The sequence below is a fragment of the Miniopterus natalensis genome, chromosome 17, assembly GCF_054644295.1.
Source record: "Miniopterus natalensis isolate mMinNat1 chromosome 17, mMinNat1.hap1, whole genome shotgun sequence".
Lineage (NCBI taxonomy): Eukaryota > Metazoa > Chordata > Mammalia > Chiroptera > Miniopteridae > Miniopterus > Miniopterus natalensis.
In genome coordinates, this window is record NC_142097.1 from 39,279,727 (window position 1) to 39,292,094 (window position 12,368).

Genomic DNA, 12,368 nt, shown 5'->3' on the forward strand with positions numbered 1-12,368 from the left:
TCAGGACGGAGGGCCCAACATCAAGAGTTTCGGTGGATATCGTGGATGTGAGGCTCTGAGCCAACACCAAGCCTCTGTCTTCCAATGGGCCAAAGCCAAAAGTCTTCTCCATTTTTTGTGTCCTGATACTGAACAGGAACCACCTACCTTCTTTGGGCTTTTATTTATTTTATGTTCCTTTCCCATTTGCATTGTTCCTAAAACTTTCATGGGTGGGCATCCAGCTCCCCACAGGGCTGACTCACCCAGCCCTCTGCTGTCAGGTTTACAACAAATATAATTAGAAACCCTACAGCTGGGCTACATGAAGGTTATAAACTAAAATCCAAAGTCAGGGGAAACAGAGTGAGTCATGTACATGGAGAAGTGCTCACATTTAGCTGCTCTTCTGGTCCTCAGAAATAATGCCAGCAGACACCAGGAAGGTGGCCTTGTCTGGTGGCGGGGGCAGTGGGGAGCGAGACCGGGCCCTGGCTCTCTCTGAAAGAACTGTCCTTTCTGATCCGGTTGGTTGGTTCTATATCCCCTGTGAGAACTGTGGATCATGAGCTGATATATCTCCTGATTAGATGTGGAATCTTCCAGGTGACAGCCGGACACTTACCTTGAAAAAATCAAGTTACTCAAGAAGGATGGTTCTGGTGCAGAGAAAATGGCTCTATTTCCTTCAAAACTGTTTTGAGGTGCATGGCCTCTCATGTCAGACCATGTCTGTTCCCCCAGCACAGTGCTGGACTGGATGTTCTTGTAAAGTTGGTTTAATCTGAACTGCGTGAATAGACCACTTCTTTTGCTTTTCAATCTTTGACCTCTGAGTTGCATTTTCTCCACACAGACCCAGACTCTGGCATCTACAGAAGCACCAGTTCTTCCTCAAAGAGACATGAATATAACCTGTGGCTGTGACTTTGGCTTTAACTCTTTCATTCCAAATGAGCTTTCCAATGTCAAAGGCCTGGTTTTTTATTCTACCACCACCCATTTCCCAAGAAATGACTATGCATAAACCTATGAAATTTCTAATTATTTTACTACAGTATCAGTCTAACTTTTCTTTGTAGGGAAAGGTTAAGTGTAAATCAGAATTTGGACTGTCTTTGCTGGTCCTTGTATTTTACCAGAGATGGGATCTTATGTAGCCTAATTAAATATTTACGGTGCCCCTAAGAATGTGTACACACACTTCGAATAATTGTAAAGGCAGTGTTTATTAAAATACATTTCATTTTTAAAAATTGAAGGTATCAGCTGTTAAAGTACGTGTATGATTTTTTGGGACACCCCGTATATTTTTAAGCAAGGGGGAGCATATCAAAATGGGAGAGAGGCAACTAAGAGGAGCTATCTTTAAAAATGTTTGCATCACTGGACAGGAACTTGATTTGGGATGGGGTAGGAAGAGTCCAGTTTAGCCCTTGATGAGGCACTTGTGTTTACCAACCAGATCTGTTAACTAGCTAATTTCATACCTGGTCTGTGACAAACACTAATACCATGTATTTTCCTTTATTTCCCCAGCAACATCCATTTTTCACCCTACACGAATCCAAAGCAACAGACGTGGCATCTTTTGTAAAACTGATTGTTGGAGACTAGAAACAATGGACTCGATCGGTTGACCCTCCTGTGGATCGGTGGGTTTACGGGGTGAAGCAAGTTCACTAAAACACCAACGGAAACTCTCCTTGAGATAATTTAACCCTGCCTCTCAGAAGGCTTTTTTCTCCCCATTTTCTCCCCCCTTCCAAAAGGGGCCTTGGAATCTATAGTATAGAATGAACTGTCTAGATGGATGAAATATGATAAAGGCTTAGGACTTACAAAGGTGATTAAATATTTAATGATGTGTCCCATGAGTCCTTAAGCTTCTCAGACTTCTCTTGTTCTTTATGAAAATGAATGCATTGGCCCTGGTCAAAAGGTGCTACAGTAGTGATGAAATTGTAAGTAGACCTGTAGTCTGTCCCACATATTATTTTAATATTTATGTTTAAGCGCTTGGTTGCAAAGATTCCATTTTAATGCAAGGAGGGAGGTAGAGAAGACACGGTTGGATTGTCAATATTTATAGGGCTTTTATTTTTTAAGTTCAACTGTGTCTGTGGTCCAGAAGAAATTATTTAATATGCATCTTTAAGAGTATTATAAAAGTATCAACAAGCAGCTCTTCTTGTGAAATATCTGTCTCCGCTGTTGTGGCTGCCGCATGTTCTCACATTTCTGCTCAGTCCTTGGTAACAACCAAATAATCTAGATGAAGTGGTGAGGTGTCCTGGTCAGACTCTTTCCCCAACTGTGGAAACCATAAAGTCACTTCTCTCACAGCTCCAAGAGTCACAGATTTGGTTCTCTTGACATTTGTGGTGTAGTATTAATGGAATGTGGTTTGTGAAGTGATTTTTCTACCACCTACTTTTCTGTGTGTGTGTGTGTGTGTGTGTGTGTCTATTTGGTAAGTCCCACGTCCCGCCAAGTGGCTTCTTTGAACATCTGTGTTTAGTAAGGAGGACATTTGTCAGCCTCGAGGGGGAATATCACATCAAACCACACGGAGATTGGTTCCTGCTGCTCTTGCCCCTCCTACGACAGACAGACCCCAAGGATTGCCTCGTAGTTCACGTCCTCTTTTGCTTTTTTGTTTTGTTCAGTGAAGAAGCCTTCCTGCTCATGGCAGGGCTGCTGTAGAAGGGAAAGAAAGGCAGTTACTTGTTCTTGGGTCTGATGAGGAGATAATGCGGGGAGGTGAATTAATCCTGGGAATGGACTGGCAGATCCCATGCATTGACTCGAGGGCACAGCTTTCTTCGGCAGCATGCAGGAGCTTGCTCCATGGAGCAGGGCTGCCTCCACAGCATGTTCCTAGCAGGCTGAGTAAGCAGCGATCAAGAACTATTCCTCTTGGCCAGATATGTCAATGGGCTCTCTGATTTGGGGCTTCAGGTTTCTTGAAGATCAAGGAGTGAAGTGATCCACAGGGAAAACACTACCAATGATAACCAGGAAGCATCACTTTGGGACTGTGTTCCAGTAAAAGTTTATTTAGATAATCAGGCAACGGGCTAGGTTTGGCCCCCAGGCCATGGTTTGCCAACACCTGTCCTAGACCGTCAAATCAAACCTCTAATTGATTAACTCTGTGTATAGAGTTCTTCCATTTAGTGAGTATTTAACTCTGCTGCTGTTGAGGCAGATTGGGAAGGTGGACATAGGAAGATGAGTTTGGAAAAGATGGAGACTGTTGAGTCCCATGAACATTGCTTCTTGATTTCCGCAGGTAAGTATTCCATCTGGAAGCCAATGGAACAATTTTCTTCAAACTAAATTGAGTACCTGCTTTTTATTTTTTGCAATAATCAAAATAACTTACTCCCACTTGGAAATGAAAGGCACACTTCTCTTAGACATTAACAGCACTCTTGCCTCTTAGCTTTGCTTTTTGTTTCTCTCTGCGGTGTGATTCATGTGCAAGGAGAGTCATGAACCTTGACGCTGATCCTTTGGTTTCCCTTTTCCCTGCACTGTATCAGGATTTGAGACTTTGACAGGCAATATTTAACCTCAGAAGCAGGTAAAATTCTTAAAATCTTCCAACTCATCCACCTCATCTATTTGACCATCTTTTAAGAAAGTAAGAAAGAATGGTTTGGGGTCAAAATACTTATTCTCAGTGTACTTGGAGCTCCAAGCTCTCACTGCGGCCAGGGACCTCTGCCTACCCCGTGAGTACCATCTCTGGACTTGAAGAGATGGAGCTGCTTTACCTTAATCCTTTTCTTAATCAGTAAATTTCTATTTTGAGGGGGTCTATGCAAAAGCCTTTTTTCCTGATGTGATTTTTTTGAGTTGCCAGCCCTGGTTGAATTTCTGGGCCCTACAGCATCTAGTGAAAGCTCTGTCTTCCCTATGGGACAACAGCTGTATAATTGGCTTCCCCTTCTGTCCATATAATTCTGTCTGTACAATACCTGTATCTTCCTTCCTGTACAGATACAGATTATTTGTCTGCCAGTCACCCAAGCGGTCTTCGTTTTCTTACAAACCATTACAACACATCCTACTTAAAGCTATCATCTCTTTATTATTCAGAAACATTTTTGCCATATCATCAAACAAACATAAATCGCACTTAGAATGACACTCAGAAACACCTCAAGAAAGCACGTTTAAATATTGGATTTGGCCATTTACCTACAAGAATATTTTCTCTTCACCTGGGGAAACAAAACCTGAATTCCAGAGCCTTCAGAATGAAACTATCCTCTGGGAGAAGCACATTGCCACCAGATACATCACTCCCTACCTGCTCCTGGTGTCTGCGGAGAGGATGGGTCGTTTTTCTGAGGTTTAGAGTCACTGTTTACAGCTCTGCAAACACCATTTACCGTTCTAGGTTTTCTGATGGAGTCATTGGAATCAAGACTTAAGTTGGGGTTTAGTTTTTCAGTTTCCGACCCAAACTCCTTTTACAAGCAAAATTTCTCTAAGAGCCTTTTTTCTATCTGAGGTAAAGAGGACTTGGGTCTAAGTAGAAACACAAAGCAAGGTCGATGACTTTGGGTTAGAGATATCTTTTTAAAAGAAACCAGTATCTCATTGTAACACAAACATATGTTAATAGAATTTCAAAACATCCAGCCTACTTCCTTTGGACTGTCAGGTCAACTTCACTTTTGTCACTTGAACTAGGACATTGAACCCTTTATTCTTGGGAGATTGCAGTTAGATTTTGGAAGATTTGCACTGTGTTTCTTTCTTACAGTTGTCAGTGTGGACAGTTACGGACAGTGGACAGTTCGTCGTGGCATGCTCGGGTTTTCCCTGGCTTACACTTTTGGATTTCTGGGATTCAGGGTCTCTTTCAAGGAATGAGGCTAACGCTCTTATGACTTGGAGACTGAGTTTGGGGAAAGCATGGAACATTTGGGCCCTTACCTGTGTCTTAAGGTGGGAAACAGAACTTCCTAAGTTATCCCCAGAGTCTGGCTTCAGCCAGGCCTCCCCGCCTTCTCTGCTTTCCTCGACTGCATTTTCTTGCTGCTCCCCCACCCATCCCAGATGACCTGGGCTGACTTAGCGTGTGTGGGCAGGAACTGACCCAGCTGTTTCCATACGTCAAAGCTCAGAAGCAGTGCTTCTACGTGGTCTGCCTACATGGATGCTGCTGTCCCCAGATCTTGAAAATGTAAGGGATCTCTAAGGGAACTTTTCGCCAAACCCTCATTCAAAATATTAGACCTTATAATAAAATGTCCCTTTGGCCTTTGAAGAAGAGCAGCTGGGTTGGGTATTTTCCCTCTTAAGTCATGTTCTATTATGGCCAGAAATGAGCAGTTAACATCATTTTGGGCACTACCAATGTTTGTATTGGAATCTGCAAGCTATTTCAACAAACAAGTCAGGCCACTGCCTCAGGGATTGTCATTGGACTTTGGGTTTAAAGAGGAACCGTGAAGTGAAATCACGTTTTGGGTCTGGGAAAAGAGATAAATGCAGAGAACAGTGTGAAACTGAGAAACCCATGAATGAGCAAGCTGATACAAGGAGTTGGAAGACAGGTATATATTCCTTAACTTAGTTTCAGTATTACTACAGAGATGATCTCCTCTGGGAAAAAACCCACCAGGAAGCCAGACCTTTATTTATTATTTCCTCTAAAAAGAGTGAACTTTAAGAAGATTCAGAGAGTGGCATTGACTTGGGTATTAGAAAATTTTCTCGTGTTTTCCTGGTGTTATTGATTCTACAGAGTCACCGTTTTAAAATATGGCACCCTGAATATCGGTAAATGATTAGAGGGGTGAGACCGCACTTGGAGAGTATGCAACCCATCCATCAGCTACCTTCTGGCTGAAGGTAAACAAGCTGAGCTGCTCGGTCTTTAGTTCTGGTGGCTTTAAGAAGGGGATACACCAAAGGTGATCTGATGAGCATACTTTTCCTACAGTGCAGAGAACTGTGAATGTTCATAGAGATACACGACAGGTCTTTGCTAGAAGAGCTCAAAGGTATAACTCAAAACAACACTCAAAGCTAGTTTGAATTTCCAGAAGCAGTGAATTGTGTGGAAAAGGCATAGTTTTATTTTCTTCCAATCTCAAGCTTTCCGTCCCAGTGCTTGTTCAATACTTGGGGAGTTAAGAGTCAAGAGCACAGAACTGGTTTAGTGGTGCCCCTGGGGTCTCTTGTGGTGAAGGGAAGGAGAAGAGAGTGTGATGAGGGTCAGCCTTGGACATCTGAAACCCCCATCAACCTCCATCCAGAATATTTGGCTACCAGTATTTTCCCCTTCAACTGGAAGTCTCTGTGGCTACTCAAGGCTTGGGAACTTTGGATGAAGTGACAACTTGAATACCCTAAACAGCCCAAGAATCTAGGGAATTTTGTAGCCAAAGATGTCTGTGAGTCCTTGGCTTTTGCCGTATTGAGTATGGTCAGAGAGGTTGGAGGTGGAAGGGCAAGAAAAGAGGGCCATTTGTTTTCATTTTTAACCCTGCATCATTTGAAAGAAAATGCATATAGATCCTTAAGTTGGTTATTTTTCTAAAGGGATTGAGAACAACCTGATTTCCGTGACAAGGGTGGCACGACTATTGGGCTCTGAATGGCAGTGGTGGAATTCCTAAATTTCTGTGTTTACAGAGGCAGGAGCTGTCATTTTTGTTCATTGATGTGTAGGAGAAAGTAAAGCTCTTTGGACAGTCTTGGCACACAGAAGGGGATGATCTGGGACTCAAGCGAACAGAATTACTGTTGCTGGGTTTTCCAAAGATTGCAGGTCGTGGGACGCGGTATAGCCTCCGGGAGCTGAAAACTATGATGGCATGTCTGTCGTGACCCAAGCAGGAGGGAATGCTTGGACCCCAACAGAATTGTATCAGGTGCCTTCTACACACAGAGTCTCTGGTGAATTCTGGTTGTGGTACGTTTGCCACTAAAGCAAATTTAACAGCTGGGGTTGACAGCAGCCATCTCAGAACACTGTATGTGTCAAAGAGTCACACTGGGCAATAATTTGTAGAGTTCTCGGCCTATCTCTGCAAAAGCCACCGAAGGAGGTTTCGATGAAGAAAATTCAGACAATTCATCTGTCAGATTACTCTTGTGTGACTTACTTTTTAGTCCCGAATTTGTTTTTTGAGTGAAGTGATTTTCTACATGAACTGAAATGATGAAATGATGTTTTACAGAACTAACAGGTATTTTTAGAGGGGGAAAAAATGTTTTCTTTATGTAATTAACTTCCAAATTGGAACATATTTTCCAATGTACAGAATCAGCCCATTGGGTCATATAAAGGTGAAAGAGGTATTAGGGATGTAGTTCAAATTTTTAATTTAAGCACATGGACATTTTTCTATATATTTTGTGAAAATCTCGATGAGATGCTAGATCTAATTTCTATATGGAATTGAACTTTACAAGAATTTTAGGAAAATAGTTTGGTTTCCCTAGCTTCATTAGTGTTTCAATGTTCTCTCTGAGAATGTTGCTTCCATTTATTGATCGGGTCTCTGTAAGGAAAAAAAACCCCATTTTTTTCCTTACATCGTGCGAATTTTATGATAGACGATTCTTGTATTTGTATAGGTGACTAACTGTTTCCCTATGTTGTACTCCAGATTTGTGTTGACATCATCTTTATTGTAAAGATAGCTGTTGGGCGAGAGGAAACATGCCTGGTTTTTAAATTCCCTGACGCTAGAATGAAAGTAATTCCATATGCTAATTAGGAGGCTCTGCTACCCTTTCCTGGTACCCAAAATACTCTGGAAGGGGACTGGAGAGCTTTGCACCCCTACCCTTCAAAACCCACCTCCAACACTGCATCTCTGGAGAGACTGAGATGGAAGAGTGGCTACCACGTTGTGGATTCCGTCATCAGCTGGCATCCCTCGTCTTTCCTGCCACGTGTAGCAGCTACTAGTTTCCCCTGGTGGGTGGAAATCCTCTCTTGTTCATGGATTGCTATGTCTCTTTCTTATAAACGAGGAGGGCTGAACTGTAGAGGATGGATTTCATAAGAAGTTCAAGTAAAGACCTCTGAAGGACATGGGTGGAATGTGTCCATGCCTTTGGGGGGAATGTTGCATTTCTGTTCTGGCCCCAGGGACTTTTTGCTTGTGAGCTGCAGAGGCAAAGAAGGAGTTGGGGGGATATACTTAACTCTGCGTTTCCCCATGTGGGAATGTGTGGGGGAACTTGCTCGAGGTGAAACATGCCTCGTCATGTATGGGGAAAGGGGAATTATGAATACCAGTTGGTAACTTCAGTGAGGCTGCAGGGTTGTGTTGAAAAATACCTTCTTGTGGGCAAGCGTGCCTTTGCTTTATCGGCTTTGGTGGCTCCCATGCATTTTAATTTTAGCCCAGCTTTCCCGTTATCCAGGTTATGTGCATTTTTTTTTCTTTTGAACTACTGTTTGTTTTAATTGTTGATGTGACCTCAAAATCCTGAAACCAACCAAATAGCTGATACGTGAGACTTGGGGTAGATGCAAGTATTCATATTGATGCAGGTTACGTTTTTATAGAGTTACCTGAAGTATACTGAATTGAGGGGTAACGTGGATTTAAAGAAATCATGTTTGTTTTTAACATTTGGAGAGGCCACCTGTCCTGGGTCCTTATTCTTGAAAAAGTCATCTGTTGGTAACAAGGAATTAACAGTCAATCAACAAGGAATGATAATCGTTGCCAAAGGTGGGGGTGATTTTGCCTCATCGGTCATTCTAGGGTGAAATTTCCAATCGAGTGTCTTGTAAGAAGCATAACCTTATGACTTCCCTCCTCTTTCCTGATCTAAGAGCAGAGTAAAGCAGAGAAGCTTCTGATGTGCTGCAAAGTAGTTCTTTGAATCGTATTTTTGACCAAGGAAATGGCCGAAGTGTTGAGCTAAGTGGTTATGTGGCCTCCATGGCAACTGCTCTGGCTCCCCTCTCACCACCTCCAAAGGAAAAGGAAACTGAGAGATTGAGCCCAATTTCTTCTCTGTTGACGCGGAGCTCACACTTTGATTGCCCATCTCAGGATGGCCTTCGGTTTCACACCGCTGCGAAGAGGAAGGGACTGGGCTCCAGATGTGTGTGCTTGTGTATGTACAGCGTCCGTCACACACATGCGTGTTGTGTCCAGTATTGTGTCGATCTAGGAACGGACTCAAACAACAATTTGAAGATGGAGGAGCCAGTGATGGTGGCAAAAGACATCCAACCCCTTCTCTTCGTCCAAGTGCTAGCTGTGGCCTTCACGGCTAGGACAGACAACATAGGTATTCAGGAACAAGGTGTCCTTGAAGGAAATGCTGTGCTGACCTCATGAGAAAATGTACGATCAATAAAAGACGTCTTACAAAGTGCAGTGAGTCTGGGTATTAATGGAGCTGTTTGTTCATGGAAACCTTTTGTTCCAGAAAGGCTGCTTTTAGGGATAAAGCCCCACAGGTCAAAGCTGTGCTAAACTCTTTGTTGTTTTCTCCCCGTCTCTGTCACCACACTTGCAAAACGTAGTGGAACAAAATACAACACAACAGCATCACAGTCTGGAAGACTCACTAGAAAGTCGTTTCATCCGCAGTGAGTTCCAGACGAATATTCTTACGGTCAGTATTCCTCGGTTAGCGGTGAAGGCCAATATTTCATGATCAGAGTCAGATGGCTTGTGGTGGGGACAGTCCAGGTGGCTCAAATGAAAAGATTAAGACCAAGACCTTTTGGCCTTTGCGTGTTCCTGACAATGAACTATTGGGCCAGCTAGTCATTCCATTTTTTTTCTGATCCTGTGCGTCATACACGCAATATTAGGACATTTGCTTTATGTCTTCAGGCAGTGGTGCGGGGCGGATGTTCTGGGGAAGAAAGCCTTAGTTCAGGCAAATATGGTTGGGTCCTCCAAGTTCTTTGATGTTGCCTATAAACCAAGTGACTAGAACTATTTGACATGTATCCACGCTGGTCCAGTTTGGAGAATTACTAGACTTATGCTGACCGTTTGAGTGGATCACCAGTTACACCCAGAGCTACACATTCCTGGCATCTTGCTTTTGGCTCACCCAGCTTGATGCTACTGAGTCAGAAGTGACCCCTATTAAACTCCCTAGGATTTCACCTCAGACAGATGTCACGGCAGGGGTTGGAATACGAAGTGGAGGGTGCCCCTACTTCTGTACACATCACTCAAGGAACTTTCCAAGGATAATGGTTTATATTATGTTGATTTTGAAGTCCTCTCCTGCACTGTATTAGTCTGCTGCAGGCCTTTATCTTTCTCAACTGCTAGGCCTTCCTTGCCATTAGGAATTTTGCTTTAAGTTCCTATCAGGGTGAGGCGTGTGGAAGGCAGGAGGCATAATTAAACAAGGTCCTCAGACATCATGTGTGAAGGTTGTTATCCACCTCTCACAGCCATTCCTTTCTTTCCTATTTAACACATCAGGCCCTTGAAATGTTTCTCTTTTGATGGGTATAAATGCCTTCTTTCTTTGTAAGCCATCAGAACGATTCCCGGCTTACTCAAGATTTTTGTAGGAAACTGTGAAAGTGGAAAATGGAGAGACAGTTGGGCTAATAAAAGCTTCCTGTGGTGGTTTCGTGGTGTTTTGGTCATCTCCCATAGTGTAGCAAACCCCAATCCTAAGAGCCTTTAAAACAACAGCGTGTGACTATTTCCCTCAGTGCTGCGAGCTGACTGGGCTCGGCTGGGGGATCCTCGCTTGTCATCGGTCATGCAGTTGTGGTCAGCTCATCGGAGCAAGAGTCGCTGAGAGCTTCCTCACTCCCATGTCTGGTGCCCGAGCTGCGGTGGCTGGGCTGGGGTGGGTCTGGGGACTAATGAGGCATTTCTTTCTTCATGTGGCCTCTCTGTGTAGTTAGCTTGGGCTCCTCACTGCCTGACCATCTCAGAGTAGTTGGAATTCCTCCATGGCAGTTGGATTTTCCCAGAATTAGTGACCCAAACGTCCCAGGCAGAAGCTGCAAGGAAATGACATGGTGTAATTTTTGCTGTGAGTGCTCGGACATGTGTTTCATGATGAGGGGAGGGGGCATCTCTGAAGACTTGCTGCCATGCTTGGTCAGTCCAGTCCAGTTAAAAAATACTTGTCATTTTAAAAATGGATCTTGTTTTTTCTTTCCTAAATTGCTGGTCAAGAGGTGGTGGAGAAAATGTATAAAGATGAATGATGAGATTCATTTCCGTTTATCATGCACAGGGTTGTCAAGGAAAGCACTCTGGTCAAAATGGTGTAGAGGGTGAGTTAGCCGCCTCTGCTTGGACATCTTAAGCCGGAGTTGGAATTAAAAGGACAAAGGAGAGAATTAAACACTAATTAACACTAATGACACACAAAACTCCCATTATCACTTCCCCACCACCCCATGGTACATATATACTTGCCTAGGTGTTTTGCCCTCAAGTGGAAATAGCTTTTATTATTATTATTTTAAAAATATTACATTTTGAGAAAACTTAGAGAATACCACTCAGGAAAATAAACATTATACACAACTCTGAGTTAACTGTTCATGTGTTCTTTAAAATATATTATTCTATACTTTTTTACACACACACACACACACACACACACACACACACACACACAACCTTAATGAGATTATGCTATTGTTACCTGCCTTGCTTTCCAGATTATATCATGAGCATCTTATCATGTCAATTAATGTAGGTGACATCATTTTTCATGGCTGCCTAATATTCCAACATGTATACTTATGTATGTTGAACTGCCTGTCCCATCAGTAGGAATTTTGATTATTTGCTTTTTATCGCTTTGATAAAAACCCGAATTCCTACATCATTATGCATAAGTCTTATTGTCTTGGAGAAATTTTAAAGAGCTGAGCATCCTCAAACATCTTCCCCAGGCCTGAACATCAGCGACGGTTTTGCTTATTGAACCCAGTTCTCTCCTTTCACTGTCGTGGTTCCCACCCCTCTCCAGGCCAGCCTTAAGAGATTAGACTTGTCTGGCAATGAACCCAAACGAGGAGTTTGCAGTACTGGGACCTGCCCACACAACGGGGCAGTAAAGGTAGATTTCTTAGGTAAATTGAAGCCTCAGGCATGTCCTTCAGGAATATCCACGGAAGACGACACTGTCAGGAGGAAGCACATGAAGGAAAATACAGAGCACAGGAACAAGGAAACAGAATCAGCCTCTGAGAAGCAAAAGGTTGCTTTCAGTCCTTTTAACTTCTTGCAGTGGGTACAGTGATTATGCAGTGTCGATAGTAGGCAAGAGCAGAATTTCCGGTTGGTCTGGTAGGCACTCGACCCATGTAAGACCAGGTAAGTCTTCATGAAGCTAGAGCTGGAACTCTGCAAACAAGACTAATCATCACTCACCCGATGGGCATT

At 43.1% G+C, this 12,368-nt stretch overlaps 1 protein-coding gene across 1 annotated transcript in view; it reads left to right on the forward strand.

Moving 5' to 3' along the window:
- MAP2K6 (mitogen-activated protein kinase kinase 6) overlaps nucleotides 1-9,356 on the forward strand; it is a 94,264-nt gene extending 84,908 nt beyond the window's left edge. The window contains exon 12 of the mRNA XM_016201472.2: nucleotides 1,519-9,356. Within this exon, the coding sequence (XP_016056958.1) occupies nucleotides 1,519-1,596 (78 nt within the window). The 3' untranslated portion in view covers nucleotides 1,597-9,356. The remainder of the gene's footprint in view (nucleotides 1-1,518) is intronic.
- The last annotated feature ends 3,012 nt before the right edge of the window (nucleotides 9,357-12,368 follow it).